The 24,572-nt window shown below is 35.4% G+C and overlaps 1 protein-coding gene across 2 annotated transcripts in view; it reads left to right on the top strand.

The window, feature by feature from the left end:
• Window positions 1-24,572, top strand: part of LOC126884758 (1-phosphatidylinositol 4,5-bisphosphate phosphodiesterase epsilon-1-like) — an 890,827-nt gene that overhangs the window by 846,048 nt on the left and 20,207 nt on the right. For both annotated transcript variants that reach the window (XM_050650976.1, XM_050650975.1), the window contains 6 exons: window positions 6,727-6,954; window positions 9,081-9,305; window positions 11,631-11,940; window positions 13,895-14,061; window positions 19,237-19,490; window positions 22,845-23,118. In XM_050650976.1, the coding sequence (XP_050506933.1) occupies window positions 6,727-6,954; window positions 9,081-9,305; window positions 11,631-11,940; window positions 13,895-14,061; window positions 19,237-19,490; window positions 22,845-23,118 (1,458 nt within the window). The remainder of the gene's footprint in view (window positions 1-6,726; window positions 6,955-9,080; window positions 9,306-11,630; window positions 11,941-13,894; window positions 14,062-19,236; window positions 19,491-22,844; window positions 23,119-24,572) is intronic.

Here is a 24,572-nt window from a genome sequence, read left to right as displayed (position 1 = left end):
AAAGGCAAGGTCGCTCCTCTGATTTCTGATCGAAAATAGTGTTCAAGATATGTCCAACAAATACATGTACCATTTTTCAAATCGGTAGCGTAGAACTACTCCGAGATCCATCTGAGGGTGTAACTTTCCATTCCCCATGGAGAGTGGCTTGCAAGCCTGTTTTTCAGTTTCAAAATGTAATTTGTTACATTTTTGACGAATTTACCAAATTTTACACCCGCGGTGTTACTATAATAGTTTTGGCTAATTTTGTGTCCTTACTCCTAGCATTAATCCTCCCCTGTTTTAAATGTAGAAGGGTAGCATGTTACCGGCCCCCAGGCCAATCTAGACGGGTGGGGGCGGTACAAACAACATAAGGGCGATACAATCCGATATTAACGCAGTACAAACGAACATACCAATCCTGGACCTCGTGATCGAAAAAAGGGATCCCCCTCCAGTCAGATTTAAAAGGGTGGGGCAGTACAAACGGATGAAGGGCGATACAATCCAGTACTAACGCAGTACAAACGAAATAGCCTACTTTCGACGTCAGACGGCAAAAAGTGCAGATTAGAGGGTTAGCATGTCACTGGCCCCATCTAGACGGGTGGGGGAGGTACAAACAAAATAAGAGCGATACAATCCGATACTAACGTAGTACAAACGAACATACCCATCTCGGACCCCCATATCGAAAAAGGGGGGGATGGCATGTCACCAGCCCCTCCAGGCAGATTTAAAAGGGTGGAGGCAGTACAAAAGAATGAAGGGTGATACAATCCAGTACTAACGCAGTACAAACGAAATAGCCTATTTTCGACATTCAGAAGGCAAAAAGTGCAGAGTAGAGGGTAGCATGTCACTGGCCCCCCAGGCCAATCTAGACGAGTGGGGGCGGTACAAACAAAATAAGGACGTTACAATCCGATACTAACGCAGTACAAACGAACATACCCATCCCGGATCTTCAGATCGAAAAAGGGGGGGATGGCATGTCACCAGCCCCTCCAGGCAGATTTAAAAGGGTGGGGGCAGTACAAACGAATGAAGGGTGATACAATCCAGTACTAACGCAATACAAACGAATGAGCTTTTTTTTGACCCTCAAATCGAAAAAGGGGGGGATGGCATGTCACCAGCCCCTCCAGGCAGATTTAAAAGGGTGGGGGCAGTACAAACGAATGAAGGGTGATACAATCCAGTACTAACGCAATACAAACGGATGAGCTTTTTTTTGACCCTCAAATTGAAAAAGGGGGGGCTGGTGACATGGACCTGTTAAATTGTGGCATACGAAGTCTGGCTATTAAATAACGAGACTGCTTATGAAAAAGAGTTTTATTTTAAAAAATATTCTACAATCGAATGCTCTCCTTCAATATATTCCCCTTCTCTCGCCACACACCGTTCCATTCGTTTTTCCATTGGCCAAAGCAATGCTGGAAGTCTTCTTTTGTTAGAGCTTTTAGCAGCTCCGCCGTTTTTCGTTTCACCTCTTCCATCGACTTGAACCGGATTCCTTTTAAGACATACTTGATCTTCGGAAAGAGGAAAAAGTCACAGGTTGCTACATCAGGCGAGTACGGCGGGTGTTCGAGCACTGGAATGCACCCGTGTTGAGCTGGCCCCCCCCCACTTGCAAAAATTAAAAAACAAATAGCCCTGATTTATGAGCTATTTATGAGCTCTCATATTCCGCAAACTAAAAATTTTGAGCTCGTTCCACTGAGCAGGAATTTAATACCCTAGTGGGGGGGGCTGAGTCAGCCCCCCCCCACTACTTAAAAATAGGAATATTGAATCGGTTTTTGCGGCAGAATTACGAGCTATTTATGAGCTCTTGAAATTATATAGTTTCGATTTTTGAGCTCATCCCCTTCACCCCCAAACAACCCTTTAATTGATTTAACTTAAGAGAAAGATGCTGAGAAAACTTAAAATATATCGTATTGCGGATATAATTCATATAGCTTATATACTCTAAGAATAAACTATTAAATCAAGAGCATTTCGATTATTGAGCTACAACCCCTTCGCAAGAAAACCACCCTATCTTCCCGGCTTAAGAGAAAGTTGTACTTAAATGCATTAAACTAATTATTTGGCGACTACATATCATTTAATAATTTATAAGCTTCCAAATTACGCGCATTTAGATCAGTAGATTGCAATTTATTTTGTATAGTGCAGTCACTGAAGGTAAAAATCAACGATTACCTTCAATTTCGGTGAACCTTCATCGATTTTCACGAAAATTGGTCAGTGGTTAGAGGATACGGCAAGAAACAAAGGTGACATGGTACCACCTTGCGCCTTTACCCTGAGGGTGGATACCGCCCCTTCTCGGGGGTGAAAATTATTTTATAAAAAATAAATGCACAAATCAATAAAAGAACAAATTAAAAGCAAAATTTATTATATAAAGTTAATAAAATAAGTCAATACTTTTTAAGTTATTAAAGATCAAAGATTTTAATTATTTGTGAAAAAATGCATGTTTTGAAAAGGTTTTTTGTAAATCACTGAAAAACTTTAAGTTTTTACAAAAAAGATAATAGTAGTTTAATTCGTATAGCTTATATTCTAAGAATAAACTCTTAAATCACGCGTCTTTCGATTATAGAGCTACAACCCCTTCGCAAGAAAACGACCCCATATTCCCGGCTTAAGAGAGAGTTGTTCTTAAAATAATTTAAATTAATTATTTGGCGACTACATATCGTTTAATAATTTATGAGCTTGCAAAATATACGCATCTCAATTATTGAATTGCCATTTTCTTTCTATAGTGCAGTCACTGAAGGTAAAAATCAACTAGTACCTTCGATTTCGGCAAATCTCCATTTATTTTCACGAATTGACAATAACAACTTGGGGTTTTAGCCTGGGGTATATGTCACCCCTTCTCGGGAGTGAAAATTACTTTATTAAAAATAACCCCACAAATCGATAGAGGGACAAAGTATAAGCAAAATTTGTTATATAATGTGATTAAAATAAATCAATACTTTTTGAGTTATTAAAGATCAAATATTTTAATTTTTGGAAAGAAAATGCATGCTTTAGAGCGATTTTTCATAAATGACTCAAAAACTGTAAGTTTTTACAAAAAAGTTTTCATCACTAAAATTGAAGCTAATAAAAAATATAATAAATTGCTTACTTGAAAAACCCTTTAATGTTAATTTAAAGTAAGTTATTGGTAATTAAATGTATATTTTTTCCGCGACTGTTAAAATCTAAGGGTTCAAGCTTAAATAACGGGAAAGAGATGCATTTTATAACACTTAGGTACTAAATACTTGTCAAAGTACTTAGAAATACCTATGAAAAATAAGATGCAGAAAAAGTTGATAGTATCAAAATCCGCTCACCAATTTTCGTGAAAATGAATGGAGATTTACCGAAATCGAAGGTACTAGTTGATTTTTACCTTCAGTGACTGCACTATAGAAAGAAAATGGCAATTCAATAATTGAGATGCGTATATTTTGCAAGCTCATAAATTATTAAACGATATGTAGTCGCCAAATAATTAATTTAAATTATTTTAAGAACAACTCTCTCTTAAGCCGGGAATATGGGGTCGTTTTCTTGCGAAGGGGTTGTAGCTCTATAATCGAAAGACGCGTGATTTAAGAGTTTATTCTTAGAATATAAGCTATACGAATTAAACTACTATTAACTTTTTTGTAAAAACTTAAAGTTTTTCAGTGATTTACAAAAAACCTTTTCAAAACATGCATTTTTTTCACAAATAATTAAAATCTTTGATCTTTAATAACTTAAAAAGTATTGACTTATTTTATTAACTTTATATAATAAATTTTGCTTTTAATTTGTTCTTTTATTGATTTGTGCATTTATTTTTTATAAAATAATTTTCACCCCCGAGAAGGGGCGGTATCCACCCTCAGGGTAAAGGCGCAAGGTGGTACCATATCACCTTTGTTTCTTGACGTATCCTCTAACCACTGACCAATTTTCGTGAAAATCGATGAAGGTTCACCGAAATTGAAGGTAATCGTTGATTTTTACCTTCAGTGACTGCACTATACAAAATAAATTGCAATTTACTGATCTAAATGCGCGTAATTTGGAAGCTTATAAATTATTAAATGATATGTAGTCGCCAAATAATTAGTTTAACGCATTTTAAATACAACTTTCTCTTAAGCCGGGAAGATAGGGTGGTTTTCTGGCGAAGGGGTTGTAGCTCAATAATCGAAATGCTCTTGATTTAATAGTTTATTTTTAGAGTATATAAGCTATAGGAATTATATTCGCAATACGATATATTTTAAGTTTTCTCAGCATCTTTCTCTTAAGTTAAATCAATTAAAGGGTTGTTTGGGGGTGAAGGGGATGAGCTCAAAAATCGAAACTATATAATTTCAAGAGCTCATAAATAGCTCGTAATTCTGCCGCAAAAACCGATTCAATATTCCTATTTTTAAGTAGTGGGGGGGGCTGACTCAGCCCCCCCCACTAGGGTATTAAATTCCTGCTCAGTGGAACGAGCTCAAAATTTTTAGTTTGCGGAATATGAGAGCTCATAAATAGCTCATAAATCAGGGCTATTTGTTTTTTAATTTTTGCAAGTGGGGGGGGCCAGCTCAACACGGGTCTGGAATGCCTCTAGCGGCTAAATAACCCTTCACAGACAGCGCGTTATTGCCTGGTGCGTTGTCCTGGTGCAAGATCCACGACTTGTTTTTCCACAACTCCGGCCGTTTCGTACGAACTCGCTCTCGCAGCGTTGCCAAAACTTTTAAATAGTAAGTTTGGTTTACAGTTTGACCCTCTGGAACCCATTCAGTCATCACGATGCCGTTAATGTCTAAAAAACAATTAGTATGACTTTAAATTTTCAGATTAGCACAGGAGTTTTCCAGTGCAGGGATTGTCGCTTAGTTTCAACATCGTATTTGAATATCCAGATTTCATTGCAAGTGATGATGTTTTCCATTAATTCAGGCTCTTCATGTAACCTCTAAAGAAAATCTGAGCAGATCTGTTGACGGACGAGCTTTTGGTCAGGGGTCAAATTTTTTGCGACCAACTTCGCACAGACTTTCTTCATGTTCAATTCGTCATGTAAAATTTTTCTGACAGTTTCTTTATCGGCGTTTACAGTCTCAGCAATCATCCGAATGCTCATACGACGATCTCGGAGCACAATTTCATTTATTTTGGTCACTGTTTGCGGAGTTGAAACAGAGACAGGTCGACCTGGACGTTGGTCATCTTCGGCGCTCTCTCGGCCTTCAGAAAACCGTTTATACCATTCGAAAACACGCGAACGAGATAGAGAATTCTCACCATAGGCCTCTTTCAACAAATTATAGCACTCAGTCGGAGATTTTTTTTTCAATTTAACGAGAAATTTCACATTAATCCATTGCTCATGTTTTTCGTCACACATTGTTATCGGCACGAGAAAAAAACACGTTCTTTTCTAACCTCTACAGAAAAAATACTACTACAGCGACAAAAACGTGTTTTCGTACTGAAAGAGTAAACACTTCCAGCTATCCAATTCTGTATTCGTTTCCCACTCTTCCCCTCTAGGAGCCCTTCTGCGCGCGCAGTCTCTTTATTTAATAGCCAGACTATTTCTCATTTAGAATTGTAAAGTAAATATCATTTTTTATTTAAATATTCTATGCAGTGACTTTGGAGAACATTCCAGAACTGTGGGACAAAGCTTAGCGTGTACAGATCTAGTGGATGAGTCTTCTTCTTCACGTGCCTTATCAAGTCCTCTTAACGTTGACGATGAACACGGGAAGACTCTCTCTCTGTCTTGAGCTATTCTGAACAGTTCGACTTTTCGTATCCTGGACCATTCTATGAAATTCTTCGACCATGAGGCCTGTTTCCTATCAATTCTCCTGTGTCCTTCGATTTTACCCATCATAAGTCTAACAATATTATACTGTTTTCCCTACATTCTAAGGTCACAGCTATCTTGATTCTGCTCTGTTACGGTAACATTTCAAAAGCCTCTAAGTGGTAACGAGGGACCGCATCGTTGGAAGTTTTATATTTCCATAGAATGAATTACCTTACAATTTAAACATCCTATAACATGATCAGAAATAATGTAATATAATACCCATTCTATAACATTTTTAAAGAGTTTTCACCTATGCATTTAGTGTAGTGTAAAATTTTAAAATGAATCCACGGCTTAGACTGGAATATGCTGGTATCTGATTGGTCTATGGGGGAGCGGTAAGGCAGGGGATAAGGGTTGCGGGTCGGTGATACTCCTCCATATATCGCTACTGGAGGACGAGGCACTTATACATATACCGGTGTATGTTTAAATTTAGTGGCTTTAAACATGTATACCTTGTAGCAGCACTGAAGATGAAATTTTCTCAAAAACAATATTCAATTAAACAATCATCATCATCTTTGGCTTTTACAACTCTTCGTGCGTCTTTGCAGCGTTTACTATTGTCTTCTGTTGTTTCCAATCCTGTGCTATTATTTCCCATGGTCTCACTTCCATCTTCTCCAGGTCTTCGCTGATTGCGAAGATTGATCTTTCCACCTTTTTCTAGGCCGTCCTGCCGACCTTCTACCGTCTTATCTTTTCCAAAACACATTACGAATCAGTCTGTCGTCATCACTCCGTACAACGTGACCTACCCATCTTAGTCTATTGTCTTTTATGTATCTCACGATGTCAATTAAACAATAGCATGATGTAAATATACATTTTTTTTTCAGAGACACGAGCCTGATGCCACATTACGCGCCCAGAATTGCCTCTCCTTCGAAGGGTTTGCTCGGTACCTCATGGACAAGGAAAACTTTAGTTTCGTTTCAGAAAGGGAAGTTCCCTTTGAGAGCAACATGACTCGCCCCCTATCTACTTACTATATAGCCTCGTCTCACAACACCTACTTAACTGGTCATCAACTGAAAGGAGAATCGTCGGTAGAACTTTACAGTCAGGTAAATCTAAGCTCCATCTAATATCCGTTTTAAACATTAGAATCAGTATGGTTGTATATTGAAAGCGGGATTACCATTCTGTAAATTATTATAAATAAGTCCTCCTTTAGTATTTCACAGCAGTTAACAGCAATAATCCTCTAAAAGTACCAGCCTAATACTACCTTTCACAACCATTGCCGTTGAGAGCGGCACCATTGTCAAGAAAATTCTCATTTATACGCCAGTCAATGGGAGCAAGAATAGGATATTACCTCCGAATTCTATCCTAGTGCATGGATTTTAATGACATTTTGGGACTAGCCTATACTTATCTCCTAATTCAAAGTCTACCCTATGCCGATGTGTGCTTTTATCTTGGGGGTGGTTCCCACCCTTTCTTAGGAGTGGAAAATTTTTTGGTTAAAATTACCACGGAATTCGCTAGAGAACCTAATTCTAAGCAAAACTGTTCTATAATTTCTTTTGAAAACTCAATACTTTTTGAAATATTCGTGGTTGAAAATTGGCCATTTTCATTGAAACATAATACCTTTTCGAACGGTTTTTTGCGAATACCTTAAAAACTATGCATCTAACTAAAAAAACTATATTAAACATTTTTGTAGGTTATAAAAAACAAAGAGACACTTGCCTTCATAAATCTTCTAGTTATAATACAAAAAGAGATATGGTAGGTGAAACTAATTTGTTTCCGGTACATTGCCAAATTTTTTGTATTCAACGTGAAATAACAGAGAAACGGTCGATTTTAGGAGTATAATGCTTCTATTACTTTTTGAAGTGCTTGAAAAGACCTTTAAAATGAGCTGAAGTTTCATTAGATTAAAACTAAGTGAGATTTGCTGCAAACAAAATTGATAACTAATGCATTTTTCATTTTCCTTCTACAATACCTTTTATTATAGTGTTATTTCTACGGTCAAAAAGTTTTACTGGATTAAAATGAATGGTTTTTGAAAAAAATAAGATAAAATTATTGAGTGCATTTTTAAATTTTCATAAAAATCTTCCTTTTTCTCCATGTAACTTGAAAATGATAAGAGATACAGTAATGAAAAATAAAAGGAAATTTTGATCTGAAAAAGCCCTATATTTTTGTATGGTACCTTTTTTCGTATCTCTTATCTTTTTCGAGTTACATGGAGAAAAGGGAAGATTTTTAAGAACATTTAAAAATGCGCTCTATAATTTGATCTTATTTTTTTCAAAAACCATTCATTTTAATCCAGTCCAACTTTTTGAACATAAAAATAACACTATAATAAAAAGTATTGTAAAAAGAAAACGATGTATTTAAATTCTGATGAATGAGGAGTTAAATATACTTCTCATTTCTTCTTAAAATACATTAGTCATCAACTTTTTTGCAGAATATCTCGCTTAGTTTAAATGTAATCGACATTTAGTATTGCTCATTTTAAAGGTCTTTTCAAGCACTACAAAAGTTATTAGTATCATTATACACTTTTAATCGACAGTTTCTCTGTTATATCAAATTGGATACACCGATTTGAGCATGCAGCAAAAAAACAAACTCTTCTTACCTACCATATCCCTCTTTGTATTTTAACTAGAAGATTTATGAAAGAACGAATCTCTTTGTTTTTTTATAGCCTACAGAAATATTTTATATAGTTTTTTGTTAGATGCATAGTTTTTAAGGTATTCGCAAAAATCCGTCCGAAAAAAAAATTTTCAATGAAAATGGCCAATTTTCAACCACGAATAACTCAAAAAGTATTGAGTTTTCAAAAAATAATTATGAAACAGTTTTTGCTTAAAATTAGGTTTTCTAGCCTCTTCCGTGGCTATTTTAACCATAACATTTTTCACCCCCGAGAAGGGGTGGGAACCACCCCCAAGATAAAAGCGCACAGCGGCATAGGGTAGACTTTGTTTCTTGAGCTATTTCCTACTTACTGTGAAAATATCAAGTAAATCGATGTAGTAGGATGGAATTCGGAGCCAAATAACCTCATTGACTGCCCTATTAGTTTGTATTGGCCCTATCCTTCGTACACTGACTCTAATGTCTGACATGCGGTATAGTGACCTTTAAAGAAGGGAACATAGAATGTCATAGTACAATTAGATTTGATCCATTTGATTATCACATTTTTTAGGTTTTACTGACAGGCTGTAGATGTGTGGAGCTCGACTGTTGGGATGGAGATGATGGATACCCCATGATCTACCACGGACATACTTTCACCACCAAAATTCCTTTCAGTGCTGTAGTAGAGACCATTGACAAGAATGCCTTCGTGACGTCTCCATATCCGATTATTTTATCGATAGAAAATCACTGCTCTCTACAACAGCAAAACAGAATGGCTCATATTTTCCTGGTAAGTAGGTATATCTTGTAATTATTACGCTAATAATTATTATCCCTACGTGGACAAAGAGTGACTTTAGGTGATAATAAGTTGATAGTTAGTATACAAGAAAGAACAATACATCATTGGGGTAGAGTATGAATACAAATACAGATAGATGGATAGATAATAGATCGATATAAGAGTTTGGCCAAAAAAAAACAAGAAATACTGAATTCTAAGAAACTGTAAAATGGGGGCCAATAAATCTTAACCAAGGATTCAAATTCATCACAAAAATTATTACATCATTACACAACATCAAGTCAAACAAAGAATTACAAAGTCATGCTTCTCTATCGAATTCGAAAAGTTATATCGTCATTTGTGACAATATGAAATCTGACGATATGAGACATCTGTTATATGACGATATGACAGGCTCGCATCTCCTTACACTTGACTCCAGTGTAAATACAAATACTCCTACAATAAAAATATTAATAACTATATAGACACCCATACAACTCCGAATCGGAGATGGCCGTAACCGTTCACTACACGATTACACACATCCTGTTTAATTTCGAGCGGAACATCTCTTCACTACAGATTGGCCTACCTGTTCACTACACTGGTTAGCCAGGAAGTCTAGAGCTTTATCGTCGCAAGACGATAAAGCTTCTTATTATTCAACGATTCTTATTATTCGACGATAAAGCTTCTTATTCTTATTATAAAGCAAGACGATAAGGTTCTTCCTCGGTTCTCTTCTTAAATACCATTTCGGTGTCCCCACACCTGTCTGACTCGGAGTAGAAGTGGAAATGAGTGGGGTTGCGCTGGTATCGAAGCGCGTACGGTTCTCTGCTGTCGAGCTGTTGAATGTTGAATGAATATAGAATATATAATACAAAATGAAGAATTATATTATAATACATTAAATAATTTAGCGGACATAATATCAAAGATAGAATTATATAATATAAGACAAAAAAGAAATCAAGTAAAGTCCAACCTCTATGTGAATTTGAATAAGAAATTATAAAATAAAAATTAAAATTATATATAAAATTATGGAATAAAATAATGGTATAACTAAATAAATATTTATATAATAAAAAATTAAAATTAAAAATTAAAAATTAAAAATTAAAAATTAAAAACTAAAAATTAAAAATTAAAAATTAATAATTAAAAATTCAAAATTCAAAATTTAAAATTCAAAATTCAAAATTCAAAATTCAAAATTCAAAATTCAAAATTCAAAATTAAAATTAAAAATTAAAAATTAAAAATTAAAAATTAAAAATTAAAAATTAAAAATTAAAAATTAAAAATTAAAAATTAAAAACTAAAAATTAAAAATTAAAAATTAAAAATTAAAAATTACCAATTAAAAATTAAAAATTATTAATCAAACAAAAAAAATATAGCTAAACACTTGAAATTTAAAACTCAATGGATAGTTTCGGCTAAGGGTCTGAGGCTCACCGAAATACCATTGTGAATATTATACCTACAAGTCTAATAGACCTACACTTAGGGAGCTCGCAAACCAAAGCAATATCCCTACATCGCATAACATACATTGCGGAAAGATACGCACTGAGTGTCACATCTGGTTTTCGGTGAACGAAATTCTACCGAAAGTCACCGAAGATTCACCGAAAACCAGATGTGACACTCAGTGCGTATCTTTTCGCAATGCATCCGCATGCCATAATATGCGATGTAGGATATGGCTTCGGTATGCGAGCTCGCTTACAATTATTTCCAACTATTTTTAGATTAATGGTGCTGGCATTTCTCATCTGAGAATGAGAACTGGAAGCACTATAAAAATTTTACTTTCACAAAAAAAATTTAAATTATATTTTGTTTATTAAAATTGTTTAGAATTGTTTGTTAAAATTGTGCATTCTAATTATTTATTAGAGTTATTTATAATTTATCATTTTCAGAATTAGTAATAGATTAGGCCATTATTAATTAGTTAGATTAAATTAGAAAATTGTTAAAATAAAAATTATATGTATCAACTACTGTAATCCCATCAGGAAACGACCTGGATTAGTCTCAAGAGGCCAGGGCATTTGTATTAACTATATATAAATAAATAAATAAATAAATGTTGAATGCGGGGCGGAAAGATATCGTTACAGCATAGAAAAAATTAAGTACATAAAAACTCGAAATACGAGTATCTTGATACAGCCAAATCAAAATTTGAGGGCAGTTATTTCTGGAAAAATGAAACGCTACAGCTGTAAATGGATATAATAAATCCATGATATTTATGTAAAATATGATCAAATAGATCACAGTCTTCATGTTTTTTTTTTCATCTTCTAGAGGATCTTCGGAGACAAACTAGTGACCTCATTTCTATTCGACTCGGACTATAGTGATGAACCATCGTTGCCTTCCCCGGAGCAGTTGAAGAATAGGATACTAATAAAGAATAAGAAGTTAATAATGGACGTACCGCCACCACTGACTTTTGCAACCATGTCGACACCAATAAGGCCGGGAAGTGGAGGGATGCGGCACTCAGTACCTGGACGGACCAGCTCGATTATCAGTAATACAAGCAGCAGTTCGTTTAACGATGACTTTAGTGATGATGATTACGATGATGAAGATGACGAAGACAATATTGATGGTAAGTTTGGTTTGCTTTATAATTAGATTTTGAAATTTGCACAAGAAATAATTTTTTTCATTTAAGTTTTTGTAAAAGTTGGCATTGACTTATCGTCTTCTCTAGGTGCCGTCTCCGCTTCGAGAGTTGGCAATCATCAATGCGATTTTTGCTTTTGAGTCCGCGGCTCTAAATAATTCGTTGTTACTACATCCAAACCATTCCCTAAGTTACTTCAACCATTAGCTACGTCTCCTTCCTATGGATCTTTTTCCCTGGATTTTTCCTTGCATAATGACCTTGAGTATTAGCTATTTATTTCCTCTCATCACATGTCTCTTCACATGTCAGTTTTCTTCTTTTAATTATTAGAAGTACTTCTCTTTCCTTGTGCATACGTCTCATTACCTCCACGTTGGTTATTCTATCTACCTATGAGATCTTCAATATTCTTCGGTACATCCACATCTCGAATGCTTCCAGTCTCCTCACGTCAATTTTCTTCAGTGTCCACGCCTCCATCCCATAGTATAATACGGATAGCACATAGCACCTTAACAGTCGTATTTTTAACTCAAGGTTTAAGTCCCGACAGCAGAGGAGTCTCTTCATTCCTGCTGCTATTGCTTTATCATATTACTTTATCATTGATATATTATAGGTTGAAAAGTGTAGGTACTAGTACGCTAGCCTGAGCCAAGCCGTTTGTTTGGATTCACCAGCGACTTTGTCCCCTCAAGACTCACGTAAAATCGTCTATTTTTCAATAGTGTTTCCCCTATTTTGAGGAGTTGGTAGTCCTTAAGACTGGCGAAAATTTCTGCGTAGGCTGCAGCAGGTTTCTATGGTTGACGGTGTCATACGCGGTGCTTAGGTTAACGAGAGCTAGGCCTGTCATATTTTTTCTTCAATTTCGTTCTAGATATGTTCCATCAGAGCTAGAACTTTGCTCATGTAGGTCTGAAACCAGCTTGCTATGGTATGATTTTTGAATTAACCGATTTTTCTATGCGGTTCACGATAAGTCTTTCATACAGCTTATATAGGTGGCAAAGAAGCCATATAGGGCGGTAACTCTTTGGAGTTTCTGGATCTTTCCCAGATTTTAGTATATCTAAAACTTTTAGGTATTTGGAATGTCGTTCGGCAGTTATTAAACTAACGCACAGGATCCAGCTTTTTGCCACGGTACCAAAATATTTAATTTTCTCCAGACATATAATATCATCGACTCCTGGGGCTTTTACATGTTTGTGTGAATTTAATTCTTTCAGACCTTTAATGCTGAAAAGTGTGTCAAACTGGCTGCACATGGATTCGCTCCCGGCTTCAGGTAGGAAGACCTAACCCTTCGGTCATAACTTAACTTTCGGGTATGAGTTTCGGAGCGAACTCGTGTACAATAAAAGTGGTTTTATAGGGGTTGGGAGCGAACCCATGTGCGCCGGTCAAACTACCTTCTTTTAATTATTGGCGAGCGGTTGATTCCTGTTTTTTGCGTGTGGTATTGTTTGTCGTTAAGAAGTAGTTGGTAGAATATCTGGTCGGGGTAACTTTCTAAGGCCCTTTGCTCACCTTTGGGTTGCAATAGACTGTTGCCACAGTCTATTGTTTCCTCGTTGAATGGATCTTTGTTGAATAGTCTTTCATATCTGTTTATATGTGCTTCGAAATATATCGGAGAGAACTAGCATAAATTGTTTCCAACAGCCATTAATATGTGATGCTTAAACACCCTCAGCAAGATTTGTACGAGGATTAGGTAGTGTTAAGGTGTTGGACCGGGTTTCGAGTTCGGTATCCAGGTTGTCAGATTACTCAGTCTAGTGTCGGACTTTTTGAAGTTGAAGCGTCTTCGTATGGATATCTCGGTTATTTTTATGGTTGCATTCTGTCGATAACACCCTAGCATTTTTAATGTTGACGCTCCAACTTCTTACTTACTTACTCTTATATTGTGCCTGATATTTTCCAGAGAAACCAATTCATGGTATCAACATCACTGACTCACCACGACCATACGGAGTGCCTCATGCAGTATCCAAGACGAGTTCACAAAAGAGAGCTGCGCCAGATGATAAACTGAAGAAGAAAAGCAGCCAAATATCCAAGGAATTGTCCGATATGGTAGTTTACGTGCAGGTAAAATTGTTTTTTTTTTATCACATGCTAACTCGATTTTTCGCTGCATTTACATATATTCTAGTGGTTTCATATTTTGTTTCATCCATAATATGAATCTAAACTGACTGATATTTTGTTTCATCCATAATATGAATCTAAACTGACGTTATAAACACACTTCTATCTACATACTCAGTAAAAACAACTTGTTTTAGTCAAAGTCAAACAAATACTAACCTCTACACGAATGTTATACATGTCTGCATATGACGGCTAAAGCCGTCATTCGCACCTGACAGTAGTAACGATATGACGTATTTAGCCGTCATCGGAATTCAAAGGGTTAACTGATAAAAGATCATATAAAATAACAAAAGACAGCCGAATTAAATATCTTTTGTAATGGAAACCAACCAGCCAATTATAAAGGCTGTAATGCTTACCACTAGTTTTACAACAATCCAGTAGAAAACAACAACTTTAAATTACTACACTCCACTTCAAACGCATCGAAAAGCGGTAAACAAAAAAAGTACAATTGTGGAATAATAACTCCCCGAATATTACTTATTGTTGAGTCGCGATCTAGTTCTTATCTTATTATTCACATTCATAAACCTTCTCGTAAAGTTTACAGCAACTTTAATAGAAAGTTTTTGTTCTGGTATAAGTTGCTCAACAAGAAACTTTCTTCATTTCCTGCTTTGCATTTTTAATTCGAAACCGCTATGAGGATCGTTGCAATTATACCTTGGACGAGACCGGAATTAGGTTGGGCTTAAAAAGTATTTCAATTTCGTTAGCATACTGATTGGTAATCTATTTTATCGACGTCATGGCTAATTATGCTCTTGCATTTTATCTAAAACAAAGGGATTTCACTTCGTTCAATTTTAATCGTTCAATAATATTGCAATTTACTATTTTAATTGAGAATGAGGCGGCACAATTTTACTTTAAAATTAAGTTTGTTTGACATTTCGATTTCTATTATTATTATTCCGGTTTATTATTAAAAATACAGGAAAAATACAGGAATAAAGAGACCAACGCTCATATGGTATTCATTGATCTTGAGAAAGCAGAGATTCTCGAGAGATTTCTCGAGAGATTCTGTGGTGAGCACTCAATAAGAAAGGAGTCCCTGGCGAATATGTAAAGATTGTGAGAGATATGTATGAGGGAGTAACGACTAGTGTTAGGACAGGTGTGGGAGAGAATGATAAATTTCAGGTGAAAGTAGGATTTCACCAAGGCTCGGTGCTTAGTCCTTATTCATTCTCACTAGTTTTGGACCAGATAACAGCGAAACTACAGGGTAGCATTCCATGGTGCCTAATGTATGCTGATGATGTAGTAGAAAATAGTGAAAGAGACTTAGAACAAAAACTGGAACTGTGGAGACAAGCTCTAGAGGAAAAAGGTTTAAAACTTAGTAGGTCAAAAGCAGAGTATTTGGAATGTCCATTTAAAGATGGAGTTACTACAAATAAAATGGTATCTTTGGATGGTGAAATGATTGCGAAAAGCAAGAGTTTTAAGTACCTAGGATCGGTATTACAGAGAAATGGAGAAATAGATGGAGAGGCATGCAGTAGAATTAGAGCTAGATGGATGAAGTGGAAAGAAGCGAGTGGTGTGTTGTGTTACAGACAAATTCCAATGAAGCTAAAGGGGGGAAAATTCTAATAAAACAGCCATAAGACCGGCTATGATGTACGGAACTATGAATGTTGGGTAGTGAAAAAGAAATAGGAACAACGAATGTATGTGGCGGAAATAAGAATGCTTAGATGAGCATATTGTGCTCATACTCACTAATGCCAGAATGAGTATAATAGGGGAAGTCTAGGTGTGGCACCAATTGATGCCAAAATGAGAGAGCATAGGTTAAGATGGTTTAGTTATGTTCAACGTCGAGACGTTAATCACCCAATACGAAGAATAGCTGAAGTGCCGATTCCTGGAAGGAGTAGGAAAGGAAGACCAAGGAAGACCTGGGGGGAGACGATAAGGCAGCGCATGTTTGTAAAGGGGATTAAAATTGATATGATCCAAGATAGAATTGTGTGGAGAAATGCAATTACGAAAGCCGACCCCGCATAGTGATAAGGCAAAGAGAATGATGATTATTATTATTATTCCGGTTATTTATAGCGTCCATCGCCTTCTGGTTCCCAAATTCCAGCTTCTTCGGTCGTTCCATTCACCAAGGTGAAGGTTTGCCTTCACCTTGCCGCAATTCACATTGCCTTCTGAATGCCGCCTAGCTAGAATTGTTTCGGACTTCTTCTCGTCGTTCTTTCCCTTGGCATCCATTTTAAAATTTGTTTTGGGGCCTGTCGTCCTCCATTCTTTCCACATGACCATACCAGATCAGTTGTCTCCTTTGAAGTTCGTCTGTGATGGTTGACTTGACTCCCATTATATTTCTGATTTGGTCATTTTGTATTCTTTCAAGCCTTGATTTTCTAGCCGATCTTCTCCAGAAGTCCACTTCCAATGCAAGTAGGCGTCGTTTAAGTGATTTAGTAAGTTGGCATGTTTTGCATCCATAGAGCACTGTACTTTTTTAAGTTAATAGCCCAAGAAATGACGGTTTTGGAGTGTAATTTTCAGGGGCAACTCCGAATTGAATGAAAATTTGGATTTAGGTTCTACTACACTCCACTTCAAAGTTGAATTTGTGCCGTCGGTTGCTTTTACTTGGGGGGTGACAGTCACCCTTTCTCGGGGGGTGAAAAACACGTGTTTAAAATAAGCCTGGAAATGGATAAATTTACAGATTAAAAGCAACTTTCGTTCTATAAAGTTTTTTAAATAAGTCAATATTTTTCGAGTTATTCACGATTTAATACTTTTCGCGAGTCAATACTTTTCGATAAAAAAAACTACGTTTTCAGACCTTTTTTCGCAAATAACTCAAAAAGTAAATATTTTCTCGAAAAAAATATTCTTAGCAGAAGTGTAGCTTATAAAAAATAACGAAAAAAAATGGTGTATTAGTAAAGTCTATAAATTGAATAAAAGCAAAGTTGTAGCTCATGAAGTATACGTTCTTATTCGTCTAATTCCAAATCGAATAATTCAACGCTAAATCACCAAAAAATTAAGCACTTTTCGGAAAAAGCTTATTAACATTTTTAAAGTATCTAAAAAAGCTTTATATTTGTTTCTTACAAAAGTTTTTAGCATCAAAAATAAACGAGTTTCACTGAAAAAAAAATTGGCCCCTTTTTTGGTAAAAAAAAAATCGTGAAAACCTCCCTCTATTTAGCACCCTAAATAAAATTAATCGTTACCGCTTTACCATTTATTTTAACTGTATATATGTGTTGTTTATACGATCTTTAAGTTTGATTGGTTTAAAATGCTTATTTTTGAAAAAAAAAATGGGTTTAAAGTAAAAAAAAATTTGTAAAAATTTTTTAAAAATTTCCTTTTTTTCAAAATAACTTCAAGAGTATTAGTGATAAGAAAAATTTTAAAGAGCAAAAAAATGTAGGTTTTGCTACTATAAATATGCATGTTTCATTTTGTTTTTCCGTAAGACAAAAATTGGTTAAGAAATGACTGCTCAAAATTTGCATACACTCGTGATTAGTGACCAGTTCAAGCTTTTTCAATTATAACCCTTTCAAAAATAAGCTCTATAAACCGGTTGTGAGACTGACAGATCATATAAAAAATAGAAAAGTGAATAAATTGTTTGTAAAGCGGTAGCGATTAATTTCATTTGGGGAGCTAAACACGGGGAGATTTTCTTGATTTTTTTACCAAAAAAAAGAGGGCCAACTTTATTTTGAGCGTAACTCGCTTATTTTTATTGCTAGAAACTTTTATAAACAATTAAAATAAAGCTTTTTATAAATACTTTTAAAAAGTTTGAATGGGTTTTTCCCGAAAAGTGCTTAATTTTTCGGTGATTTTACCTTGAACTATTCAATTTGGAATTAGACGAATAAAAACGTATTTTTCATGAGCTACAAATTTGTTTTTAATCGATTGATAGATTTTACTGATACACCATTTTTTCAGGTTTTTTATAAGCTATACTTTTGTTAAGGATATTTTTTTCGATAAAATATTTACTTTTTGAGTTATTTGCGAAAAATCGTATGAAAACGTAGTTTTTTGTCGAAAAATAAACAATTTCAATCGCAAATAACTCAAAAAGTATTGACTTACATAAAAAAAACTCTATAGAACAAAAGTTGCTTGAGATCAGTCAATTGATCCATTTCCTGTATTATCTTGAACGTATGTTTTTTCGCCCATGAGAAGGGGTGACTGTCACCCTCCAATTAAAAGCAACTAACGGCACATTCTCAACTTTGAAGTGGAGGTTAAGTAGAAGCTAAATCCAAATTTTCATGCATTTCGGAGTTGCCCCTGAAAGTTACACGGTATTGCCGTATTTCCCGTTCATTTACTGGGCTATAAAGATGAAATGTTTTCTTTAATTATATAGTTCTTTTGACCATAGCATCGAGTTTGGGCATATAATCACACGTTTCCTACAATTCTATAATTCTTTCTATTCTATTATATTCTAATGTCTTTCTATAATTATTTGGGTAACATTTTTTGTCTTCTTCTTTGAGTATTTACTATGTGTCATCTGGAGACTTACTTTTTCGGTTAAATTCTCTTTTTTTATCAAGCGGACACTGGCTTTGAACCTGTAGTTCGTTCAAAGCATCTTGGAGTTCTTGTAATTATGCATTTAACTAATTATTCTGCTTTATTTGTTTATTTAACTAATTATTCTGCTAATAGTTTTTGCATTATTTTCCGTTTCATTTTTACTAATCGCTAGTGGCTCCTTCAAATGAGCATTAAGATTCCACAGTATCTTTTTTTGTGTTTAATTGTAGGAGGTTGATTTCTTGAAGAACTTCTCGTATATCTACTAGTATTTCTTCTGACCTCCTTCTTTGGTTCTTCCTTTCCTTGCTTGGGATCGGCTTCTACAATTATTTTGCAAATGTTCTATCCTTGTGCTTGTGGTGAGTTTTAATAGGAATTCGAAAACGGCAATTCTTTTGTATCAAAGAAAAATTCTTTACCTATATAAAAATCAAATAAGTATAGACTCTTTCATATAGTCAAGCAAATTTTGAAGTCGGTTGTTTTGAACATACATAAAACATAAGAAGAAATGTTTAACTTATACACTTGTTTTTGTTCCAGGCTATAAAATTCCGAGGTTTGAACACAATATCTCCCAGCAGTTCAGTGAAGCAGCGTCAAAAAGCCATAACGTGCTCTGTCAGTTCAAGCGCGACATCTGGTATCAGTTCAGCATCCAACATTAGCTCAGGAACCACCAGCGAATCGGACAATACCATCTTCGAGAGCGAAGTTCAAAAACCCCGCCCTAACATGCATCTACCCTGCTACCAGTGCTCGTCTATTAACGAAAATACGGCAAAGAAACTATGCAGGTATACAAAGTACATATCAATAATTGGTTATCATCACAATTGAGCCCATCAGAATCAAAACCTGCTAAATCCTAAATTTTTCGTTCTGCTAAATCCAAAGTACAAATTTCTGAAGATGAAAGGAGCATGCAGAAAAATGACAAATTAATGTGTCATTTTATGATATTTATCAGGGTCGTGCGGTCCAGTCGTGGGAAGCATTGCTTCCCTTGGTTTCCGTAGGTAATATCGTACCAACTGAGTAACTGAGATTATTAAAAAAAAATTGAACAAACACATAAGCAGAAGCAGGATTTTAAGTTGCATACGAGAATATTAATGCCTGGTTGCACCAACAGATCTTAAGCTCCAGCTTAGCTAAGCTCTACTTATAGATAGGGCCTCCTTGAGTATCACTTACGTTGCACCATAATTTTAGATTCTTACCTTATTACCAATTATATCTATTATTATATTATGGTATTCTTATTGTAATATATTATAATTATATTATATTAATTCTTATGATATTCTCGACTTAAGTTTAAGATCTGTTGATGCAACCGGGCATTAATTATGTAATACAAGCAGTAAGTAATAAAAAAGAGACAAACGTATTTTACTCTATTTTTGTCATACATAGTGTGACCAACTAGCCCGAAAAATCCGGGACATGGCCCGAATTACGAAGTCGTGTCCCGGCGTCCCGGAAAAGGCTATTGGGCCATCCGAATTTTCAACGTTTTGGTAAAATTATATTATGAAATTTTGAATACGTTATTCTTTTAAGAATTCACATCAAATTGAATTGGTGGGACGAAAAAAAGTGAACAATTTCTAGAGTGTAATACTAATACCACATCCAAAACGCATGCATTTTATATCGTGGTATTATAGTTGTACGAAAACTAAAACGGTGGACTTTTTTTCGTTCCTGTATTATAATTATCGTCTTCTGAAAAAAAAAATGGCCCGATTTTCATTGAAAAGTCCCGGATTTCAGGTATTTTTTTCAGTTTTGTCCCGGATTCGACTGAATTGGAGTTGGTCACACTAGTCATACAGTAAATAACAAAGCAATGAAATACTCTAAAAGCAGCGCTGCATGCTGCATTTCTAGCTTTCGTTCCGTACGCGTACCCATAGGCCATGATCGTATTTCTACGTTGGTATTCGGAGTCATGTCGGCAGATAATCTGATTTCAAATTTGCTTCTCCTCAGCCTATGTAAAAATCACCGGGGTTATACACGCAGAGTAGCGAGTACAAATTTCGGGCATATCTTCGCTTATAAGCAAGTTTGTCAACTGCATACAAGGAGCTGTTTTCGTGAATTTAAATGGGATTTACCAGCATTTGACAATGACGGGCTTCGTCGACTGATTTTGTGGAATTATGAAGATTGATTTTATTTAATTATTTATATAAATAAACATAATAGAATTATTTATATTATAAATACTAAAATATTTATATAAATATATGTATTAGGGTTTTGGAGAATGGCGAAAATGTGAAAAGTGGGATACAGAAACCATAAGTAGCTCGAGAGGATTTTTGGAGTTTTTTAACTTTGCGTTTTTCAGAAATATTTACATTCTCAGATATTTTATTTAATGTATTGCAATGCAAGATAAACAAGATTGGTTTCTGTGTAAAAATAATTAGCGAATTTAAAGATGATAAAGATGATTAACAAAAAGAGAGAGATGACTTTGAAAAATGTTGTAATAATATGATGGCAAGAAGTTTTGAGCCTAAAAGGAACGCATGCGCACTGATAATGTTGGAGATGTCCAATAGTGCTACCGCCGACTATTACAGTCTATAATACTATCAGATATAACTATAACCGTCGGTCTTGACGGTCCAGTTAGCTGAGGCGCAGTCGATCGACAAGTTTAGTGGATTTGCGATTTGCGATCGCTGCTGGTTTGAGCCTCAGCTAGGTCATGAAATTAATAAAAGGCCAACGCTGTAGTATAAAACTCAATGGAGTCTACGACTTGGTCTAGAATAAACTGGCGGTTGATCGGCCTATGGAGGAGCGGTACGGCAAGGGATAAGGGCTTGCGGCTTGGTGATACTCCTCCATAGATCCCTACCGAAGGGCGTTGACGCCTAAGAATGGTGTATATATATATATACTATCAGATTTTAGATCAAATATGCCAACGAATTAAAAATAGGTTTAAGAATTTTGATGACCGAGACTTTCGTTCAGGTAGAAAAATTCAATTACATTATAAATAGGTGTTTTTCCAATTTTTGTATAAATTGCTTCTCCTGTTTAAAATTTCACCGCACGCCTCTGATATTTATTAATTGAGAAAATGCCGGATAGTTTTTGGAAAATTTACATTTTTAATGTTTTTTAGCCTCCTGACAAAATTTTAAAACATGGACCTAGTTTTGATTCTATAGGCCTCAATTATACAAATTAACCTCAATTAGCCTCAATAATACAAATTAACCCTTAATTACTGACGTGGATGTTTCAGGACATGGACTCTGACATGCGGTATGTCATACCGGTGCCTATTCTCCTTTGTTTTCATTATGAATTTGTCTTATATTACGGTATTTGTTTTTTTATGTCAACTATGGAATGATTCTTCACCCTGCTGTAGAATAAGATGTTGCTTCAAATAAAATAGACTTTATTTTTTCAAGAATCACAATTAAAAATTGGTGGAGGTTCTTACAAAATCCTTTATAAACTGAATTACAAAAATCTTGAGTATTGACAACTAAAAAATGGTCAAATAATTTTGATAGCAGCTAGATAGAACAACTCGATGAACTTACTGCCATACTAATAGCAGAAAGAATACACGGGACTGCTTTTAACTATAAAAACGTAAACACTGACATGCGGTACGCGATACCGCCAGCAAATTTTACGACAACGTAGCTCAAAGACTAAACCATACTAAAGGATGATTCTCATTAGACGTGCAAGGAACCGGCAAGGCACGTGCTCGGCAAAGATTGTTTCGAAAAGAACGTCGCATGCCTGGCACGCATAGTGTGAATTACATCCCGTGCAGTGCATAAGATTTTATGTAAAATGTATCTTGCCGAGCCGATGCCTTGCCCATGCCGAGCACTTGCCTTGCGTTATAATGAGAATCAGCCTTAAAGCTGCAGCAGTTGAGAGCAGGTACGATTACACACCACTTAAAGGTGCTCAGATGGTGTTATAGGAAGCTCTTATAAAACACGTTTTACAACAAAATATATTTTGGGTGCGGTATAACAGACCGTGTTCAGCGGTTAAGGGTTAACTCTTTGTTTATTTCTAGATTTATTAAATGTATAATACAAAAAGTGAACTATTTGATTTTTACATTATGATATTTTCAACTTTTACAGAAAACAGCCACTGGCATTGGTAGCTCACACACAGACTCAACTGATGCGGACTTATCCAGCTGGAATGCGAATCGACTCCTCGAATTTTAACCCTGTCATATTTTGGTCATTTGGCATACAGATGGCGGCACTGAATTATCAAACCGAAGACACACCAATGCAGCTCAATACGGCTCTCTTCGAAAATAACGGCAAATGTGGTTATGTCAGTAAACCAAACGTTATGTGGGATCGACAGCACGTGATGTACAGGAGGTTTAACCCTTGGGATAAGGTAAAAAAATTGTTAACTACAGTTCTAAACGTATATCGTGTTTCCATTCCTAAGTTCTTGTGAAGGTCACTTTTTGCCACGTACCGAGGAGTATTTACAATGTTTCTCAGTATTTTGTTTTAAAAGTTTTGTTTTATTATTAAATAAAAATAGACGGTTTCGTTTTGATTCAATTCAAGTCTCTTGTCATCCTCTGGCATGTGTTTCTACCAGGTTTACCCGTTATCAAAGAGGTTTTGCAAAAAGACTTTGTATTATTGTTATATTGCTTTTTCTAGCACACCTCCATAGTGGGCAACCATAAGTCCATACAGGACAGGTCTCAATATTTGTTTACAAAGTAGTAACTTATTATGGATCGACAGCGTGAAGTTTCTTCCAACTAGCCAGTATATTTTTTATACCTTATATTTAGTTATTTCCTTTTTTTCTTGACATAAGTCTTCCAGCTTAGTTTGCCTCTAATCTTATACCTAGATACTTAGCAGTATCTGCATACGGTACTTGGATATTGTTGATTATATCTGGTATATATTGTATTTTTTTGTTGGTAAAATTAACATGAACCGATCTAGCTTTATTCAGCCTGATTCTCAATTTTTGTGTTTATTTATGGATTTGGTTAACTGCTATTTGGATCTTGTTGCTCGCTTCTTTACTAGTCGGCCTTACTGCTTGGACAGCCGTATTATTAGCAAAGGGGCAACTGTGTTATCTTCCTGTACGGATATGTCACACGTGCATAGTAGGTATAGGACCAGACCCAACACACTGCCTTGTGGAACACCTGCTCTTAAACCTTCATGTCAGACTTTATTGTCATTGCAGCATCAAGGAAGACAGTTGAACAGATTTTCTTTTCTTTAGCGATCTTTTGATAATATGTGTGATTCTGTGCGCCTGGTCGATTGTTGAGAACTTATTCCTAAACCCGAATTGATGTGTCGGAATCAAATTGTTTGCTTCAATAATAATTGATTTAGTTCTCAGGAGAAGTTTCTCAAACAGATTCAATATCACAGGGAGCAATAATATGACGAGACCTCATGTATTGGTTTTCCTGGTTTTGGAATAATAATTACTTCGGCCATTTTCCATATCATTGGTACATATTTTAGTCTTAATTCATTAATTAGGTTTGTTAGTTTTTGGCACAAAAGCACTTCTTTTGATATGGTACCTACGTCGAATTTCTTTCTCTAATTGAACATGTTCCTCCCATCTCCCTTAACCCTCTTGACACGCATTTGGTTTGAATGTTTTTTCAAGATATATAACAAATAACTCTGCTTTTTGTATGTTATATTTCGCTCAGTTTCCATTTTCTAGTTTAATAGGCGGAGAGTGGAGAAGAGTAAAGGTCTTTTCAGCCTTTCAGTAGCTTTCCATAAGGAATAATCAGTACTACCATAATATGAACCATTCTTTACTTGTAGGACAGTCCTTTGAAGAGC

The sequence above is a fragment of the Diabrotica virgifera genome, chromosome 5 (assembly GCF_917563875.1).
Source record: "Diabrotica virgifera virgifera chromosome 5, PGI_DIABVI_V3a".
Lineage (NCBI taxonomy): Eukaryota > Metazoa > Arthropoda > Insecta > Coleoptera > Chrysomelidae > Diabrotica > Diabrotica virgifera.
This window is presented reverse-complemented; position numbering and strand designations above follow the sequence as displayed.